Source organism: Oncorhynchus mykiss, chromosome 2 (genome assembly GCF_013265735.2).
Source record: "Oncorhynchus mykiss isolate Arlee chromosome 2, USDA_OmykA_1.1, whole genome shotgun sequence".
Lineage (NCBI taxonomy): Eukaryota > Metazoa > Chordata > Actinopteri > Salmoniformes > Salmonidae > Oncorhynchus > Oncorhynchus mykiss.
Genome location: NC_048566.1, coordinates 6,555,001 through 6,575,666, shown reverse-complemented (window position 1 = coordinate 6,575,666; position 20,666 = coordinate 6,555,001). Strand labels below are relative to the sequence as shown.

General features: G+C 46.3%; 1 protein-coding gene across 3 annotated transcripts in view; it reads right to left on the bottom strand.

Annotated features, from left to right (window-relative positions):
- Positions 1-20,666, bottom strand: part of zgc:158766 (uncharacterized protein LOC100009641 homolog) — an 84,102-nt gene that overhangs the window by 53,803 nt on the left and 9,633 nt on the right. For all 3 annotated transcript variants that reach the window (XM_036936302.1, XM_036936299.1, XM_036936305.1), the window contains exons 2-3: positions 12,748-12,945; positions 4,995-6,396 (exon numbers count right to left, since the gene is read on the bottom strand). In XM_036936302.1, the coding sequence (XP_036792197.1) occupies positions 4,995-6,396; positions 12,748-12,945 (1,600 nt within the window). The remainder of the gene's footprint in view (positions 1-4,994; positions 6,397-12,747; positions 12,946-20,666) is intronic.

Here is a 20,666-nt window from a genome sequence, read left to right as displayed (position 1 = left end):
AGTGGAGGAGGGGGGCACAATGAATGCTATTGTACAGGAGGCAACTCATATGTCTGGGACCAGAGTCGAGCACAGCCCAGTCCCACATTCACTGGAAGGTCATCTCACTGTGTGTGTGAACCTAGCGCCAGTGTGTGTGAACCTAGCGCCACTGTGTGTGTGTGTGTGTGTGTGTGTGTGTGTGTGTGTGTGTGTTTCCCTCCTACGTCTGGTTGGTTACAGGATCCTCTGAGGTTTCTTGTCCACCAAGGTCTCAATGGGCTCTAGGTTTTCAGTGGCTCTGGGTTTTCAGTGGCTCTAGGTTTTCAGTGGCTCTAGGTTTTCAGTGGCGCTAGGTTTTCAGTGGCTCTAGGTTTTCAGTGGCTCTAGGTTTTCATTGGCTCTAGGTTTTCAGTGGCTCTAGGTTTTCAGTGGCTCTAGGTTTTCAGGGGCTCTACGTTTTCAATGGAGCTACGTTTTCAGGGGCTCTAGGTTTTCAATGGAGCTACGTTTTCAGTGGCTCTATGTTTTCAATGGCTCTAGGTTTTCAGTGCCGCTAGGTTTTCAGTGGAGCTGGGTTTTCAGTGGCTCTAGATTTTCAGTGGTTCTAGGTTTTCAGAGACTAGATTTTCAGTGGAGCTGGGTTTTCAGCGGCTTTAGGTTTTCAGTGGCACTAGGTTTTCAGTGCCGCTAGGTTTTCAGTGGCACTAGGTTTTCAGTGGCACTAGGTTTTCAGTGCCGCTAGGTTTTCAGTGCCGCTAGGTTTTCAGTGCCGCTAGGTTTTCAGTGTGTAAAAATGGGCTTCAGCTTGGCACTGTTGTATTGCTCTGCCATGAGGTCCTGGCAGGCAGAAATCCATCATTGTTGAGGGAGATACTGACATCGTGGGGTAGTTGTACTATATACAGTTATGGGTTCTGGAATGATTTGTTTCATTGGGCCGTATTTATAATCTATAGGACCAAGAGATTTTCCTTTTCAGGGCACATGGTCATGGTCTTATCTTTTACCAATCAGGGAAAACCTACCATCCCTGGGCGGAACTGCTGAGTCTGTGTTATTTCACGGGGTTAAATCAACTGAACTGCTGAGTCTGTCATTTCACAGGGTTTAAGGAACTCTTCCGGATTTTGGCAATGAAGAAGTTAGAGGTAGTTGCGTTAACTAGTGTTAGCAGATACACATAGACTTCCAGCCATTGCGCTAAAGCTAGTTAGCATTGGCTCACAAAACGACCTCAAGCTTCATTCGAACTGAACATAGAAAATTACAAATGGTATCCACCAGTTCATCTGACTCTGGAGAAGTAGATAAAGGGCCTCGTTGCCAACATCCCAAAGTATCCCGGCAGGGTAGCCTAGTGGTTAGAGCGTTGGACTAGTAACCGGAAGGTTGCAAGTTCAAACCCCCGAGCTGACAAGGTACAAGGTACAAATCTGTCGTTCTGCCCTGAACAGGCAGTTAACCCACTTAACCCAGGCCGTCATTGAAAATAAGAATTTGTTCTTAACTGACTTGCCTAGTTAAATAAAGATAAATAAAATAAATCAACTCACACACTTTCCACATTTCAATACCTGGAAGAGGCAGTGCTACATAAAACACTTTCACAAACCAACTCTTCTGCCCTGCACGTGTGCGTGTGTGCGTGTGTGCGTGTGTGCGTGTGTGTGTGTGTGTCTGAGCTGTTCCAGGGATGGGCCATACCTGTCTAATAACATATGAAAGTGTATCTACTCACAACCCCCTCCCCCTCCACTACCCAAAAAATCTGCACATGAGAACTACAAGCTGTCTCCTCATATCAACAGTGAGTCCAAACCAACACAGGCCTGTAACCCTCATCATGGCAGATCCCTATTACTGCAGGTCATAATTACTCACTGAAACCACAACATGAAACCTGTCTGGAACCAAACCGTGTTTTCAAGGCCGGAGGCCACACCATTTGATACAGTGAGAGAGAAGCCGATGTTATGATTCAATCTCTATTGGACCCAATGCCAGGGAAAGTGTTTGTCCAAACTGAAGACAACGCTTGAGTTGAGAAATCTAATCACCAACGCACTCTCACAACACTTAGCTGTCTTGTTTCGACTTTTACTGCCTTTGTTGATGTTACATTCTAAAACCAACATGCAAACTGGTAGAAATTATGTGTTTTCAAAGGAAAAACTGGTTGAAAATATGTATTTTCAAAGGCAAAACTGGTTGATATGATAATTTAATTTCAACCAGTTTAGCCCACTGAATGGACTTGTACCTTTGACAAGCTCCAACCAACTGAGCTATCAGTACACCTGACCTCACTGCTATTTCAATCAATACATATAGCCCAAGCAGAAGTCAAACCCATAACCTTGGTCTATGCAGCATTTTAGTGCAAGCAGGCGTCACAGTCCCTGGTTAGAATCCAGGCCGTATCACATCCAGCCGTGATTGGGAGTCCCATAGGGCGGCGCACAATTGTCCCAGCGTCGTCCAGGTTTGGCCGGGGTACGCCGCCATTGTAAATAAGAATTTGTTCTTAACTGACTTGCCTAGTTAAATAAAGGTAAAATAAAATGTGGATCACTACATACCAGACTCCTGGAGTCAAACCCATAACCTTGGTCTATACAGCCCTAGTGGGATCATTATATACCAGACTCCAGGAGTCAAACCCATAACCTTGGTCTATACAGCCCTAGTGGGATCATTATATACCAGACTCCTGGAGTCAAACCCATAACCTTGGTCTATACAGCCCATGTGGGATCAGTATATACCAGACTCCAGGAGTCAAACCCATAACCTTGGTCTATACAGCCCATGTGGGATCATTACATACCAGACTCCAGGAGTCAAACCCATAACCTTGGTCTATGCAGCCCTAGTGGGATCATTATATACCAGACTCCTGGAGTCAAACCCATAACCTTGGTCTATACAGCCCTAGTGGGATCATTATATACCAGACTCCTGGAGTCAAACCCATAACCTTGGTCTATACAGCCCATGTGGGATCATTACATACCAGACTCCAGGAGTCAAACCCATAACCTTGGTCTATACAGCCCGAGTGGGATCATTATATACCAGACTCCAGGAGTCAAACCCATAACCTTGGTCTATACAGCCCGAGTGGAATCATTATATACCAGACTCCAGGAGTCAAACCCATAACCTTGGTCTATACAGCCCGAGTGGGATCATTATATACCAGACTCCTGGAGTCAAACCCATAACCTTGGTCTATACAGCCCTAGTGGGATCATTATATACCAGACTCCAGGAGTCAAACCCATAACCTTGGTCTATGCAGCCCATGTGGGATCACTACATACCAGACTCCTGGAGTCAAACCCACAACCTTGGTCTATGCAGCCCATGTGGAATCACTACATACCAGACTCCAGGAGTCAAACCCATAACCTTGGTCTATGCAGCCCATGTGGGATCACTACATACCAGACTCCTGGAGTCAAACCCATAACCTTGGTCTATACAGCCCTAGTGGGATCATTATATACCAGACTCCTGGAGTCAAACCCATAACCTTGGTCTATACAGCCCTAGTGGGATCATTATATACCAGACTCCTGGAGTCAAACCCATAACCTTGGTCTATACAGCCCGAGTGGGATCATTATATACCAGACTCCTGGAGTCAAACCCATAACCTTGGTCTATACAGCCCATGTGGGATCATTACATACCAGACTCCAGGAGTCAAACCCATAACCTTGATCTATACAGCCCATGTGGGATCATTACATACCAGACTCCAGGAGTCAAACCCATAACCTTGGTCTATACAGCCCGGGTGGGATCATTATATACCAGACTCCTGGAGTCAAACCCATAACCTTGGTCTATACAGCCCATGTGGGATCATTATATACCAGACTCCAGGAGTCAAACCCATAACCTTGGTCTATACAGCCAGAGTGGGATCACTACATACCAGACTCCTGGAGTCAAACCCATAACCTTGGTCTATACAGCCCATGTGGGATCATTATATACCAGACTCCTGGAGTCAAACCCATAACCTTGGTCTATACAGCCCATGTGGGATCATTACATACCAGACTCCTGCAGTGTTTAAAACAATATACCTGACTCCTGCAGTGTTTAAAACAAAACCCTTGACAAAGACTCTATAATAATAATATTCAGGCCATGCGGACCTATGAGACTTTTTGGTGCCATGTGGGACAAACCCTACATGCTATACTAATCAGTCACATGTTATACTAATCAGTCACATGTTATACTAATCAGTCACATGTTATACTAATCAGTCACATGTTATACTAATCAGTCACATGTAATACTATTATCTAATCAGTCACGTTATACTAATCAGTCACATGTTATACTAATCAGTCACATGTAATACTATTATCTAATCAGTCACATGTTATACTAATCAGTCACATGTTATACTAATCAGTCACATGTTATACTAATCAGTCACATGTTATACTAATCAGTCACATGTTATACTAATCAGTCACATGTAATACTATTATCTAATCAGTCACGTTATACTAATCAGTCACATGTTATACTAATCAGTCACATGTAATACTATTATCTAATCAGTCACATGTATACTAATCAGTCACATGTTATACTAATCAGTCACATGTATACTAATCAGTCACATGTTATACTAATCAGTCACATGTTATACTAATCAGTCACATGTTATACTAATCAGTCACATGTATACTAATCAGTCACATGTTATACTAATCAGTTACATGCTATTCTAATCAGTCACATGTTATACTAATCAGTTACATGCTATTCTAATCAGTTACATGCTATTCTAATCAGTTACATGTTATTCTAATCAGTCACATGTTATTCTAATCAGTTACATGTTATTCTAATCAGTCACATGTTATTCTAATCAGTCACATGTTATACTAATCAGTCACATGCTATTCTAATCAGTCACATGCTATTCTAATCAGTCATATGTTATTCTAATCAGTCACATTATACTAATCAGGTTTTTCTACCTGTCTCCTCTCTAACACTGCTCCTCCTGTCTGAGCTGGAGAAGGCAGCCTCCAGGTCCAGCCGTCCGAAGCGCAGGGCATATCCGTTCATCAGCTTCTTTGGTGAGAAGACTCCACTGCTGGCTGAGCCCCCGGAGGAGGAGCGCGCCCGGTGGCCTTTGACCTGGGCTGCCTTGTTAGTCCTCTCCAGAGACTTGGAGCGCCTCTCAGCCCGGGTCTCCAGGGCCCCAGCGTTCCTCAGACCCCTCTGGAGGTACAGGAGAGGCATGCTGGGAGAGAGTCGGGCGGAGTCGGGGTCTCCACCCAGCCATGCCCTGGTCCCCCCTAGCCTGAGCCCACGGAGCCCCTGCTCTCTCTGGGTGGTGGGGGTGGAGGGGCTGGTACCAGGGGTCGAAGTTGGAGATGAGGCATCTTCTCTGGGGCTGAGTGGGCTGAGACCTGGGCATGCAGGACTGTGCTCTGGTCCTTCCTCCAGGATGGACTCAGAGCTAGAGCCCAGGTTCATGGGATTCTGCAGGGCCTCCATGTAGGACTTCCGGAACAGTCTCCGGGTCTCGAAGGACACAGAGTCCCTGGCGTGGCGGGGCCGGCGAGGGTTGGGGTTACTGAGGTCGGTGTTGAACGACAGGGTCCTGGTCCTCTCTCTGGTCCCACCCTGGCCCTCTTCCCCCTCCCACTGGCCCTCCCCCGGACCACCACCACCCTCCCCAGCCAGCCTGTCTGTCTGTGGGCTGCAGGAGTGAGAGTCAGGAGCTGCTCTCAGGCTGTGGTTCTGGTTGTGGTTCTCCATCCGGTGAAGTCCCGGGTTGGGATCCTGTTGGGACCTGCTACTAGTGCTGCTGGGGTCCATTACATGTACCCGCCTGCTCAGGATAGCAGGCTCTGAGAAGGTAGAGTCTGCCCCCTGGGAGTGTAGTGATTCGTGGGAGCTGCGGTGGGAGTCCAGGGTCCCTGTGGATCCACTGGTACTGCAGGCGCTGAGCTGGCCACGGAAGCCCGTGCTGTCGCCCCGCGTCTGCATGATGGCGTCTGCCGTGCTGCTGACGAACAGAGGATTCACCACGTTCTTCCACGGCGTCCGGAACACGACGGTGCCGGTGGTGAGCAACCAGTTCTGCAGCGGATGGAGGTTGCGCTCGCGCGTCACATTCTGCAGGAAGTCAGCGGTGAAGACGCTGCCGTACATGCTCTCTGGGATGGGGATCTCTGCGATGGCCTGGCCACTGGCCGACAGACATTTTATGACCAGCTTGGCAGCCTTGCGGCCCAGAGGAACCACCTGTAGGTAGAAGTCTCCCTGCTTCAGACGGACCTTATGGAGCGGGGCGAGCTGTAAGACCACCTTCTCGTTGATGCAGAAGGGCCAACCCTCATGATAGAACAGCCGGCCGTGGAAACGCACCTGTAGAAGAAGACAATACTTTATTAACCCATACCAGACTGAAATGTGTCTTCTGCTGTATCCAACTCCTCTGATATACACGTACATACACTTTACAGATGTAAGCTCTTAATTTGTCACAGCAAAAGAATCCTGAAGCAGTAGGATTTGAAAGTTTAGCCCATAATGTTGCCTGATCGGTGGTTAGGCTATTAGCTGGCCAAAAGTAGGTTACATTTAAATTGCAATACTGTTAATATAATCATGTGTTAGTGTGGGTTTTTCAGCAAATGTAGGTAAATCAGGAAAATTATCAGCAACAAAAGAGTGATCAAATGATGACCCTACATCTGTAGATTATCTGGAGCAGTGGGAAACCACAGGGCTGCACCAGGTATAGAGAGATGGACAACAGATTAGAGAGACTGGAGCAGGGTGAAACCACAGGGCTGCACCAGGTATAGAGAGATGGACAACAGATTAGAGAGACTGGAGCAGTGTGAAACCACAGGGCTGCACCAGGTATAGAGAGATGGACAACAGATTAGAGAGACTGGAGCAGTGTGAAACCACAGGGCTGCACCAGGTAGGGAGAGATGGAGTGCTAACTGTCTGAATCACCGTGTCTCCAGCCAGCCCAACCACTCACTGGACCCACATGATCACTTGGCTACGCATGCCTCTCTCTAATATCAATATGCCTCATCCATTACTGTCCTGGTTAGTGATTACTGTCTTATTTCACTATAGAGCCTCTAGCCCTGCTCAATATTCCTTAACCAACCATGTTGTTCCACCTCCTACATATGCGATGACATCACCTGGTTTAAACGTCTCTAGAGACTATATCTCTCTCATCATTACTCAATGTCTAGGTTTACCTCCAAGGTACTCACATCCTACCTTACCTTTGTCTGTACACTATGCCTTGAATCTATGCTATCGTGCCCAGAAACATGCTCCTTTTACTCTCTGTTCCGAATGTGCTAGACAGCGAGTTCGTATAGCCTTTAGCCAAACCCTTATCCTACTTCTCCTCTGTTCCTCTGGTGATGTAGAGGTTAATCCAGATCCTGCAGTGCCTAGCTCCATTCCCACTCCCAGGTGCTCTCATTTGTTGACTTCTGTAACCGTAAAAGCCTTGGTTTCATGCATGTTAACATTAGAAGCCTCCTCCCTAATATTGTTTTACTCACTGCTTTAGCACACTCTGCCAACCCAGATGTCTTAGCCATGTCTGAATCCAGGCTTAGGAAAACCACCAAAAACCCTGAAATCTCCATCCCCAACTATAACATTTTCCGCCAAGATAGAACTGACAAAGGGGGCGGTGTTGCAATCTACTGCAAAGATATTATGTCTTACAATCCAGGTCTGTACCCAAACAATTCAAGCTTCTACTTCTAAAAAAATCACCTTTCCAGAAACAAGTCTCTCACCGTTGCCGCCTGCTATTGACCATAGGCCCCCAGCAGTGCCCTCATCACCATATGTGAATTGATTGCCCCCCATCTATCTTCTGAGCTCATGCTGCTAGGTGACCTAAACTGGGACATGCTTAACACCCCGGCCATCCTTCAATCTAAGCTTGATGCCCTCAATCTCACACAAATTATCAATGAACCTACCAGGTACAACCCCAAATCCGTAAACACGGGCACCCTCATCCTAACTAACTCGCCCTCCAAATACACCTCTGTTGTTTTCAATCAAGATCTCAGCAATCCCTGCCTCATTGCCTGCATCCATAATGGGTCTGCAATCAAATGACCACTCCTCATCACTGTCAAACGCTCCCTAAAACACTTCTGCGAGCAGGCCTTTCTAATCGACCTGGCCGGGGTATCCTGGAATGACATTGACCTCATCCCGTCAGTAGAGAATGCCTGGTAATTCTTTAAAAGTGCCTTCCTCACCATCTTAAATAAACATTCCATTCAAAAAATGTAGAACTAGGAACAGATACAGTCCTTGGTTCACTCCAGACCTGTCTGCCCTTGACCAGCACAAAAACATCCTGTGGCGTTCTGCATTAGCATCGAATAGCCCCCGTGATATGCAACTTTTCAGGGAAGTTAGGAACAAAAATACACAAGCAGTTAGGAAAGCTAAGGCTAGCTTTTTCAAACAGAAATTTGCATCCTGTAGCACAAACTCCAAAAAGTTCTGGGACACTGTAAAGTCCATGGAGAATAAGAGAACCTCCTCCCAGCTGCCCACTGCTCTGAGGCTAGGACACACTGTCACCACCGATAAATCCACTATAATTGAGAATTTCAAGAAGCATTTCTCTACGGCTGGCCATGCTTTCCACCTGGCTACCCCTACCCCGGTCAACTGCCCAGCACCCTCCACAGCAACCCGCCCAAGCCCCCACCATTCCTCCTTCACCCAAATCCAGATAGCTGATGTTCTGAAAGAGCTGCAAAATCTGGACCCTTACAAATCACCTGGGCTAGACAATCTGGACCCTCTCTTTCTGCCGAAATTGTTGCAACCCCTATTACTAGCTTGTTCAACCTCTCTTTCGTATTGTCTGAGATTCCCAAAGATTGGAAAGCTGCCGCGGTCATCCCCCTCTTCAAAGGGGGTGACACTCTAGACCCAAACTACTACAGACGTATATCTATCCTACCCTGCCTTTCTAAGGTCTTCGAAAGCCAAGATAACAAACAGATTACCAACCATTTCAAATCCCACCGTACCTTCTCCGTTATGCAATCTGGTTTCAGAGCTGGTCATGGGTGCACCTCAGCCACACTCAAGGTCCTAAACGATATCCTAACCGCCATTGATAAGAGACATTACTGTGCAGCCGTATTCATCGACCTGATCAAGGCTTTCGACTCTGTCAATCACCACATTCTTATTTGGCAGACTCGACAGCCTTGGTTTCTCAAATGATTGCCTCGCCTGGTTTACCAACTACTTCTCTGATAGAGTTCAGTGTTTCAAATCGGAGGGCCTGTTGTCCGGACCTCTGGCAGTCTCTATGGGGGTGCCACAGGGTTCAATTCTCGGGCCGACTCTCTTTTCTGTACACATCAATGATGTTCGTCTTGCTGCTGGTGATTCTCTGATCCACCTCTATGCAGACGACACCATTCTGTATAGTTCTGGCACCTCTTTGGACACTGTGCTAACTAACCTCCAGACGAGCTTCAATGCCATACAACTCTCCTTCCGTGGCCTCCAACTGCTCTTAAATGCAAGTAAAACTAAATGCATGCTATTCAACCGGTCACTGCCAGCACCTGCCCGCTTGTCCAGCATCACTACTCTGGACGGCTCTGACTGAATATGTGGACAACTACAAATACCTAGGTGTCTGGTTGGACTGTAAACTCTCCTTCCAGACTCACATTAAGCATCTCCAATCCAAAATTAAATATAGAATTGGCTTCCTATATCGCAACAAAGCCTTCTTCACTCATGCTTCCAAACATACCCCCGTAAAACTGACCATCCTACCGATCCTCGACTTCGGCGATGTCATCTATAAAATAGCCTCCAACACTCTACTCAACAAATTGGATGCAGTCTATCACAGTGCCATCCGTTTGTCACCAAAGCCCCATACACTACCTACCACTGCGACCTGTACGCTCTCGTTGGTTGGCCCTCGCTTCATACTCGTCACTAAACCCACTGGCTACAGGTTATCTACAAGTCTCTGCTAGGTAAAGCCCCGCCTTATCTCAGCTCGCTGGTCACCATAGCAGCACCTACTCGTAGCAAGCGCTCCAGCAGGTATATCTCACTGTTCACCCCCAAAGCCAATTCCTCCTTTGGTCGCCTTTCCTTCCAGTTCTCTGCTGCCAATGACTGGAACGAACTGCAAAAATCACTGAAGCTGGAGACCCATATCTCCTTCACTAGCTTTAAGCACCAGCTGTCAGAGCAGCTCACAGATCACTGCACCTGTACATAGCCCATCTGTAAACAGCCCATCTATCTTCCTCATCCAAATACTGTATTTATTTATTTATCTTGGTCCTTTGCACTCCAGTATCTCTACTTGCACATTCATCTTCTGCCGATCTACCATTCCAGTGTTTAATTGCTATATTGTAATTACTTCGCCACCATGGCCTATTTATTGCCTAACTCCCTTACCTCATTTGCACTCACTGTATATAGACTTTTGGTTTTCTTTTGTTCTACTGTATTATTGACTGTATGTTTTGAATATTCCATGTGTAACTCTGTGTTGTTGTATGTGTCGAACTGCTTTGCTTTATCTTGGCCAGGTTGCAGTTGCAAATGAGAACTTGTTCTCAACTAGTCTACCTGGTTAAATAATGGTGAAATGTAAAAAAAATTAAACATACACTTCACAGATGTAAGCTCTTAATTTGTCACAGCAAAATAATCCTGTAGCGACAGGATTTGAACATTTTAGTGTTTATTATTTCTTATTAAATTAGCAAAAATTTCTCAAAACCTGTTTTTGGCTTTGTCATCATGGTATTGCTTGTAGATTGATGAGGATTTTTTAAAATCAATTTTAGAATAAGGCTGTAACGTAACCAAATGTGTAAAAAGTCCAGAGGTCTGAATACTTCCTGAATGCAGTGTAAATGGCTCAAACACACATTCCACTTTTAAAGAGAGGCACCCTCTTTTCATAGCACTTGAGTGAATCATCGTTCTCTTTTCAACGTCATTCCAAGGAGCTGATTCCTCAGAATCCTGGAGGCTAGCGAAACCTGCCTGTTCAGGCCCGGTTACTAAGCAACCGCAACCCAAACTCCAAACTATGACACTGTCCTACAAAGAGCTCTTAACAGTAGAGAAACAGTACTCAGGGCTTGTGTCCCAAATGGCACTATGTCGTACAGTGCACTGCTTTTGACCAGAGCCTTATGGTCAAAAGTAGTGCACTAAATAGGGAATAGGGCTCTGGTCTAAAGTAGTGCACTAAATAGGGAATAGGGCTCTGGTCTAAAGTAGTGCACTAAATAGGGAATAGGGCTCTGATCTAAAGTAGTGCACTAAATAGGGAATAGGGCTCTGATCTAAAGTAGTGCACTAAATAGGGAATAGGGCTCTGGTCTAAAGTAGTGCACTAAATAGGGAATAGGGCTCTGGTCTAAAGTAGTGCACTAAATAGGGAATAGGGCTCTGATCTAAAGTAGTGCACTAAATAGGGAATAGGGCTCTGGTCTAAAGTAGTGCACTAAATAGGGAATAGGGCTCTGGTCTAAAGTAGTGCACTAAATAGGGAATAGGGCTCTGGTCTAAAGTAGTGCACTAAATAGGGAATAGTGTGCCGTTTTTTGTCTATTTCCCATTGGCTTAACTGCTGTAAAAGTGAAGGAAAAGCATTGAAAAAGCCAGCGTTGCCTGCCGACTGATCATATTGCTGTTGACACAAAGCCTCTCACGCACGGGGAGTTTTTCTCAGTGGCTAACCAGGCTTAGATAGCGAGGTAAAACTATGAGGCTATGAGTGGCTATGAGGCTATCCATCACAGTGTAATCACAGCAGATGAACACAGACGACTAGGCTGTGTGGCTATGAGGCTATCCATCACAGTGTAATCACAGCAGATGAACACAGAGGAATAGGCTGTGTGACTATGAGGCTATCCATCAGAGTGTAATCACAGCAGATGAATACAGAGGAATAGGCTGTGTGACTATGAGGCTATCCATCAGAGTGTAATCACAGCAGATGAATACAGAGGAATAAGGTTTCAGGGCCTTTGGTCATGGAGACATGGAGCCCTCTCTAACCCACAGCAATTAAAGCTGCTGGGAGAGCCAGGGTTAGATTACAACCTGGACCCCTGAGCCCAGGGATGGTAGCTAGGCTCTCAGGCAGACCACAGTTTCCTCTCTGTTTCGGTCTCTTTTCAGAGAAGGAGGGCCGGGGGTGTGTCCCAAATGACATCCTATTCCCCATACACTACTTTTGATCTGGTAGTGCATTATGTAGGCCATAAGGTGCGATTTGGGGCTCAACCTCTGTCTCCTTCCAGAGTTTTCTCTCTGTTTCTGTGTGGCTCCAGAGCTGAATGGCTACATGGCTTTCTGTCTGATTTCTATGAACAATGATCCATTCTGTCTCACTCTGTTGTTCCCCCTCACCCTCTCAGCAGAGGTATTTCACACTCATCTCTCTCTCTCTCTCTCTCTCTCTCTCTCTCTCTCTCTCTCTCTCTCTCTCTCTCTCTCTCTCTCTCTCTCTCTCTCTCTCTCTCTCTCTCTCTCTCTCTCTCTCTCTCTCTCTCTCTCTCTCTCTCTCTCTCTCTCTCTCTCTCTCTCTCTCTCTCTCTCTCTCTCTCTCTCTCTCTCTCTCTCTCTCTCTCTCTCTCTCTCTCTCTCTCTCTCTCTCTCTCTCTCTCTCTCTACCACCCCTCCACTCACACAAGTCTCTTGCTGGATGCTCTGCAGGATCCTCTTGGCAGGAAGTAAGAAGTCGATGAGGCATCGGAGTCCGTCCCCACGGTACTGTCTCTCCACCACGCTGAACAGCTGCCACAGGACGGTGGACGCGGTGGCACTGAATGGAGGGTACAGCGCAGACAGGGTGCTCTGGATACAACTGTCCAGAGACTCCGAGTCCTGTAGGGGCAGAGGAGAGGAGGGGAGAGGTAGATTAGATACAGTCCTTTCTGGGGAGAGGAGAGGAGGAGAGGAGTAGGAGAGGAGGAGAGGAGTGGAGAGGTGGATTAGATACAGTCCTGCCTGGGGAGAGGAGAGGAGGGGAGAGGTGGATTAGATACAGTCCTTTCTGGGCAGAGGAGAGGAGGAGAGAGGTGGATTAGATACAGTCCTTTATGGGGAGAGGAGAGGAGGAGAGGAGTAGGAGAGGAGGAGAGGAGTGGAGAGGTGGATTAGATACAGTCCTGCCTGGGGAGAGGAGAGGAGGAGAGAGGTGGATTAGATACAGTCCTTCCTGGGCAGAGGAGAGGAGGAGAGAGGTGGATTAGATACAGTCCTTTATGGGGAGAGGAGAGGAGGAGAGGAGTAGGAGAGGAGGAGAGGAGGGGAGAGGTGGATTAGATGCAGTCCTTTCTGGGCAGAGGAGAGGAGGAGAGAGGTGGATTAGATATAGTCCTTTATGGGGAGAGGAGAGGAGTAGGAGAGGAGGAGAGGAGGGGAGAGGAGAGGTGGATTAGATACAGTCCTGCCAAGGGAGAGGAGAGGAGGGGAGAGGTGGATTAGATACAGTCCTTTCTGGGGAGAGGAGAGGAGGAGAGGAGTAGGAGAGGAGAGGTGGATTAGATACAGTCCTGTCTGGGCAGAGGAGAGGAGGGGAGAGGTGGATTAGATACAGTCCTGCCTGGGGAGAGGAGAGGAGGGGAGGAGTAGAGGAGAGGAGGAGAGGAGGAGGAGAGGAAGAAAGAGGAGAGGAGGAGAGAGGAGAGGAGAGGAGTGGAGAGGTGGATTAGATACAGTCCTGCCTGGGAAGAGGAGAGGAGGAGAGGAGTAGAGGAGAGGAGGAGAGGAGGAGGAGAGGAGGAAAGAGGAGAGGAGGAGAGAGGAGAGGAGGAGGAGGAGAGGAGGAAAGAGGAGAGGAGGAAAGAGGAGAGGAGGATTAGATACAGTCCTGCCTGGGGAGAGGAGAGGAGGAGAGGAGTAGGAGAGGAGGAGGAGTTGGGGAAAGAGGAGAGGAGGAGGAAGACAGAGGAGAAGTTACAGAGCAGACAGGGGCTCTGGATACAACTGTCCACGGATGTCAAATGGATGTCACATGGCTAAAGAGAGAAGGGGGGAAGATATATATATATATATAGAGAGAGAGAGAGGGAGAAACAGAGAGAGTTTTTACAAATATAGTTAGTTCACCTGTCCCCTTCATGATGTAATGATGAAGCTCATAGATCAGCCGTTGGTAATGAACATGTGCAGACATTGGCAGGTTTTATCTAAGCTACTGTACGTATGAAAAGTGTTCCTTGCTTGAGGCCAACATTCAGCATAAAGACTTCTTATATAACGTGTGCACACCCACAGTGCACACCCACAGTGAAAACACTTTGGCACAACACTGAGATATTGTCGTCACTGACCTTATCATGGCACAAAAATCCCGACGCTTATAATAAATCCTGCAATACCCTCAGACGAACCATCAAACAGGCAAAGCGTCAATACAGGACTAAGATCCAATCCTACTACACCGGCTCTGATGCTCGTCGGATGTGGCAGGGCTTGCAAACTATTTACAGAATACAAAGGGAGACCCAGCCGCGAGCTGCCCAGTAACACGAGCCTACCAGATGAGCTAAATGCTTTTTATGCTTGCTTCAAGGCAAGCAACACTGAAGCATGCATGAGAGCACCAGCTGTTCAGGACGACTGTGTGATCACGCTCTCCGTAGCCGATGTCAACAAGACCTTTAAATGGGTCAACATTCACAAAGCCGTGGGGCCAGACGGATTACCAGGACGTGTACTGAAAGCATGCACAGACCAACTGGCAAGAGTCTTCACTGACATTTTCAACCTCTCCCTGACCCAGTCTGTAACACCTACATGTTTCAAACAGACCACCATAATCCCTGTGCCCAAGAAAGCGAAGGTAACCTGCCTAAATTATTACTGCCTCGTAGCACTCACGTCGGTAGCATTTCCACAAGCATTTCGCTACACTCGCATTAACATCTACTAACCATGTGTATGTGACCAATTCAATTTGATTTGGTAGCCATGAAGTGCTTTGGAAGGCTGGTCATGGCTCACATCAACACCATCATGCCGGAAACCCTAGACCCACTCCAATTCACATACCACCCCAACAGATCAACAGATGACTCAATCTCAATCGCACTCCACACTTTCCCACCTGGACAAAAGGAATACCTATGTGAGAATGCTGTTCATTGACTACAGCTCAGCGTTCAACACCATAGTGCCCAGAAAGCTCATCACTAAGCTAAGGACCTTGGGACTAAACACCTCCTACGACTGTGTGGCTAAGCACGACTCCAACACCATCATTAAGTTTGCTGACGACACAACAGTGGCCTGATCACCGACAACAACGAGACAGCCTATGCTAAGGAGGTCAGGCTCCTGGCAGTTTGGTGCCAACAACTGCTCCCTCAATGTGAGCAAGACAAAGGAGCTGATCGTGGACTACAGGAAAAGGAGAGCCGAACAGGCCCCCATTCACATTGACGGGGCTGTAGTGGAGCGGGTCGAGAGTTTCAAGGTCCTTGGTGTCCACATCACCAACAAACTATCATGGTCCAAACAAACCAAGACAGTTGTGAAGAGGGCACGACAACACCTTTTCCCCCCCAGGAGACTGAAAAGGTTTGGCATGGGTCCCCAGATCTTCAAAAAGTTATACAGCTGCACCATTGAGAGCATGGTTGCATCACCGCCTGGTATGGCAACTGCTCAGTATCTGACCGTAAGGCGCTACAGAGGGTAATGATAGCCTCCACATTGACTCGGTACCGGTACCCCCTGTATATAGCCTCCACATTGATTCAGTACCGGTACCCCCTGTATATAGCCTCCACATTGACTCTGTACCAGTACCCCCTGTATATAGCCTCCACATTGACTCGGTACCGGTACCCCCTGTATATAGCCTCCACATTGACTCTGTACCGGTACCCCCTGTATATACCCTCCACATTGACTCGGTACCGGTACCCCCTGTATATAGCCTCCACATTGACTCGGTACCGGTACCCCCTGTATATAGCCTCCACATTGACTCTGTACCGGTACCCCCTGTATATAGCCTCCACATTGACTCGGTACCGGTACCCCCTAAATATTTTATTAACTCTATTTCTTGAACTACATTGTTCATTTACTCTCAACCTGCTCAGTTTTCCACCACTAAACACCAGAATATGGACTGGAACAGCAGAACCAGAATATGGACTGGAACAGCAGAACCAGTTTACCTGCTTTTACACCACTAAACACCAGAATATGGACTGGAACAGCAGAACCAGAATATGGACTGGAACAGCAGAACCAGTTTACCTGCTTTTACACCACTAAACACCAGAATATGGACTGGAACAGCAGAACCAGAATATGGACTGGAACAGCAGAACCAGTTTACCTGCTTTTACACCACTAAACACCAGAATATGGACTGGAACAGCAGAACCAGAATATGGACTGGAACAGCAGAACCAGTTTACCTGCTTTTACACCACTAAACACCAGAATATGGACTGGAACAGCAGAACCAGAATATGGACTGGAACAGCAGAACCAGAATATGGACTGGAACAGCAGAACCAGTTTACTTGCTTTTACATCACTAAACACCAGAATATGGACTGGAACAGCAGAACCAGAATATGGACTGGAACAGCAGAACCAGTTTACCTGCTTTTACACCCCTAAACACCAGAATATGGACTGGAACAGCAGAACCAGAATATGGACTGGAACAGCAGAACCAGTTTACCAGCTTTTACACCACTAAACACCAGAATATGGACTGGAACAGCAGAACCATGATATTGACTGAAACAGCAGAACCAGAATATGGACTGGAACAGCAGAACCAGTTTACCTGCTTTTACACCACTAAACACCAGAATATGGACTGGAACAGCAGAACCATGATATTGACTGAAACAGCAGAACCATGATATTGACTGAAACAGCAGAACCATGATATTGACTGAAACAGCAGAACCATGATATTGACTGGAACAGCAGAACCATGATATTGACTGGAACAGCAGAACCATGATATTGACTGGAACAGCAGAACCATGATATTGACTGGAACAGCAGAACCATGATATTGACTGGAACAGCAGAACCATGATATTGACTGGAACAGCAGAACCATGATATTGACTGGAACAGCAGAACCATGATATGGACTGGAACAGCAGAACCATGATATGGACTGGAACAGCAGAACCATGATATTGACTGGAACAGCAGAACCATGATATGGACTGGAACAGCAGAACCAGAATATGGACTGGAACAGCAGAACCATGATATTGACTGGAACAGCAGAACCATGATATTGACTGGAACAACAGAACCAGAATATGGACTGAAACAGTAGAACCAGAATATGGACTGGAACAGCAGAACCAGAATATGGACTGGAACAGCAGAACCAGAATATGGACTGGAACAGCAGAACCAGAATATGGACTGGAACAGCAGAACCAGAATATGGACTGGAACAGCAGAACCAGTTTACCTGCTTTTACACCACTAAACACCAGAATATGGACTGGAACAGCAGAACCAGAATATGGACTGGAACAGCAGAACCAGAATATGGACTGGAACAGCAGAACCAGTTTACCTGCTTTTACACCACTAAACACCAGAATATGGACTGGAACAGCAGAACCATGATTTGACTGAAACAGCAGAACCACTCTTTTTTTAAAGGAATAGTTTCACCATATTAAAATGTTCAGTTCCCCTTAACAGGTCGTTTTAGAACCTGTTTAACTAATAACTAGTCATTTCCAGAAATGACTTTGTCAAAGCAACACAATAATGAGGTGAAGATCTTCCTAGAAGTCACAGAGGGAACGCTTCTACAGGTCTTTATTTACAGTATATAGAAACATCTGGTTTATAGAATTATCCATGTGGTCAAGTCACAGACGGAACACTTCTACAGGTCTTTATTTACAGTATATAGAAACATCTGGTTTATAGAATTGTCCATGTGGTCAAGTCACAGAGGGAACACTTCTACAGGTCTTTATTTACAGTATATAGAAACATCTGGTTTATAGAATTGTCCATGTGGTCAAGTCACAGAGGGAACACTTCTACAGGTCTTTATTTACAGTATATAGAAACATCTGGTTTATAGAATTGTCCATGTGGTCAAGTCACAGAGGGAACACTTCTACAGGTCTTTATTTACAGTATATAGAAACATCTGGTTTATAGAATTGTCCATGTGGTCTACAGTATAATAAAGGGAACTTCATTTAATATAACAGGCTTTTAAAAATGCAATATTTGTGCACAATATCTACTTTAAATAACAAAGGGACACAAAAGGCATTCATTTAGTGGAATAACCCTTAAAACAGCATAACAGAGAGAGTGTCCCTGTCATGTTTTTGTTTGGGTTGTGGGACCTGAGAGCTGTGACATACACACACACACCCACCCAGCCACCCTCTAACTCTCCAGGAAGTCAGTAGGTCGCAGGACACATCCTGCGTGATGGCCTTTCCATTAGAGACAGGGGAAACATCTGGACGGGTGACGTCATGGACAGAGGAGAGTGGACACAAACCCCCGGCCGGGAAAGTCCAGTCTCTCTCTACCCTGGTCATCTCGCTCAGCATCGTGTCTGTAGAGCTTTTCTCTAATGAGGAGCCAGGGGATGTAATGGTATAATGTAACCTAAACCACTAGCAACAATAATGTTGCTGCTAACTACACCTGACCCTGTGACACCAGGGACCTGTAACAGCTCAGTAGTGTTGACTTGTCACTGTAAAGTCAGCCACGTGACCAGAGGAAAGGGTGTATAAAGACATGACCAGAGGAAAGGGTGTATAAAGACACATGACCAGAGGAAAGGGTGTATAAAGACATGACCAGAGGAAAGGGTGTATAAAGACACATGACCAGAGGAAAGGGTGTATAAAGACACATGACCAGAGGAAAGGGTGTATAAAGACATGACCAGAGGAAAGGGTGTATAAAGACATGACCAGAGGAAAGGGTGTATAAAGACATGACCAGAGGAAAGGGTGTATAAAGACACATGACCAGAGGAAAGGGTGTATAAAGACACATGACCAGAGGAAAGGGTGTATAAAGACATGACCAGAAGAAAGGGTGTATAAAGACATGACCAGAGGAAAGGGTGTATAAAGACATGACCAGAGGAAAGGGTGTATAAAGACACATGACCAGAGGAAAGGGTGTATAAAGACATGACCAGAGGAAAGGGTGTATAAAGACACATGACCAGAGGAAAGGGTGTATAAAGACATGACCAGAGGAAAGGGTGTATAAAGACACATGACCAGAGGAAAGGGTGTATAAAGACACATGACCAGAGGAAAGGGTGTATAAAGACATGACCAGAGGAAAGGGTGTATAAAGACATGACCAGAGGAAAGGGTGTATAAAGACATGACCAGAGGAAAGGGTGTATAAAGACACATGACCAGAGGAAAGGGTGTATAAAGACACATGACCAGAGGAAAGGGTGTATAAAGACATGACCAGAGGAAAGGGTGTATAAAGACACATGACCAGAAGAAAGGGTGTATAAAGACATGACCAGAGGAAAGGGTGTATAAAGACACATGACCAGAGGAAAGGGTGTATAAAGACATGACCAGAGGAAAGGGTGTATAAAGACATGACCAGAAGAAAGGGTGTATAAAGACACATGACCAGAGGAAAGGGTGTATAAAGACACATGACCAGAGGAAAGGGTGTATAAAGACACATGACCAGAGGAAAGGGTGTATAAAGACATGACCAGAGGAAAGGGTGTATAAAGACATGACCAGAAGAAAGGGTGTATAAAGACACATGACCAGAGGAAAGGGTGTATAAAGACACATGACCAGAGGAAAGGGTGTATAAAGACACATGACCAGAGGAAAGGGTGTATAAAGACATGACCAGAGGAAAGGGTGTATAAAGACATGACCAGAAGAAAGGGTGTATAAAGACACATGACCAGAGGAAAGGGTGTATAAAGACACATGACCAGAGGAAAGGGTGTATAAAGACATGACCAGAGGAAAGGGTGTATAAAGACATGACCAGAGGAAAGGGTGTATAAAGACATGACCAGAAGAAAGGGTGTATAAAGACACATGACCAGAGGAAAGGGTGTATAAAGACACATGACCAGAGGAAAGGGTGTATAAAGACACATGACCAGAGGAAAGGGTGTATAAAGACACATGACCAGAGGAAAGTGTGTATAAAGACCCAATACGACCTCTCTGGTACTAGAGAATTGGTGTTTGTCTCAATGAGGATGACCTGCTCTAGTAGACATAGTCAGTGTCTCAAATGGCACCCTAGTCCCTATATAGTGCCCTATGGGCCCTGGTCAAACGTAGTGCACTATATAGAGAATAGGATTCCATTTGGGACACATTGAGGATAACCCTCATGACAGGACTGGTAGACATGTTGTTCACCATTCAGCCTCTGACCTCTGACCTGTGGCCAGTCAGCCACGGGGCCACTGTGACATCACCAAGGCCAAACATGTCTCTCCCTGCTGCCTGTCGGTTGGAACACTCCTTCCCTTCCACAATAGAACACAACAGTGGAATGGAACAGTGGAACACTCCAGGCTCTTCCACAATAGAACACAACAG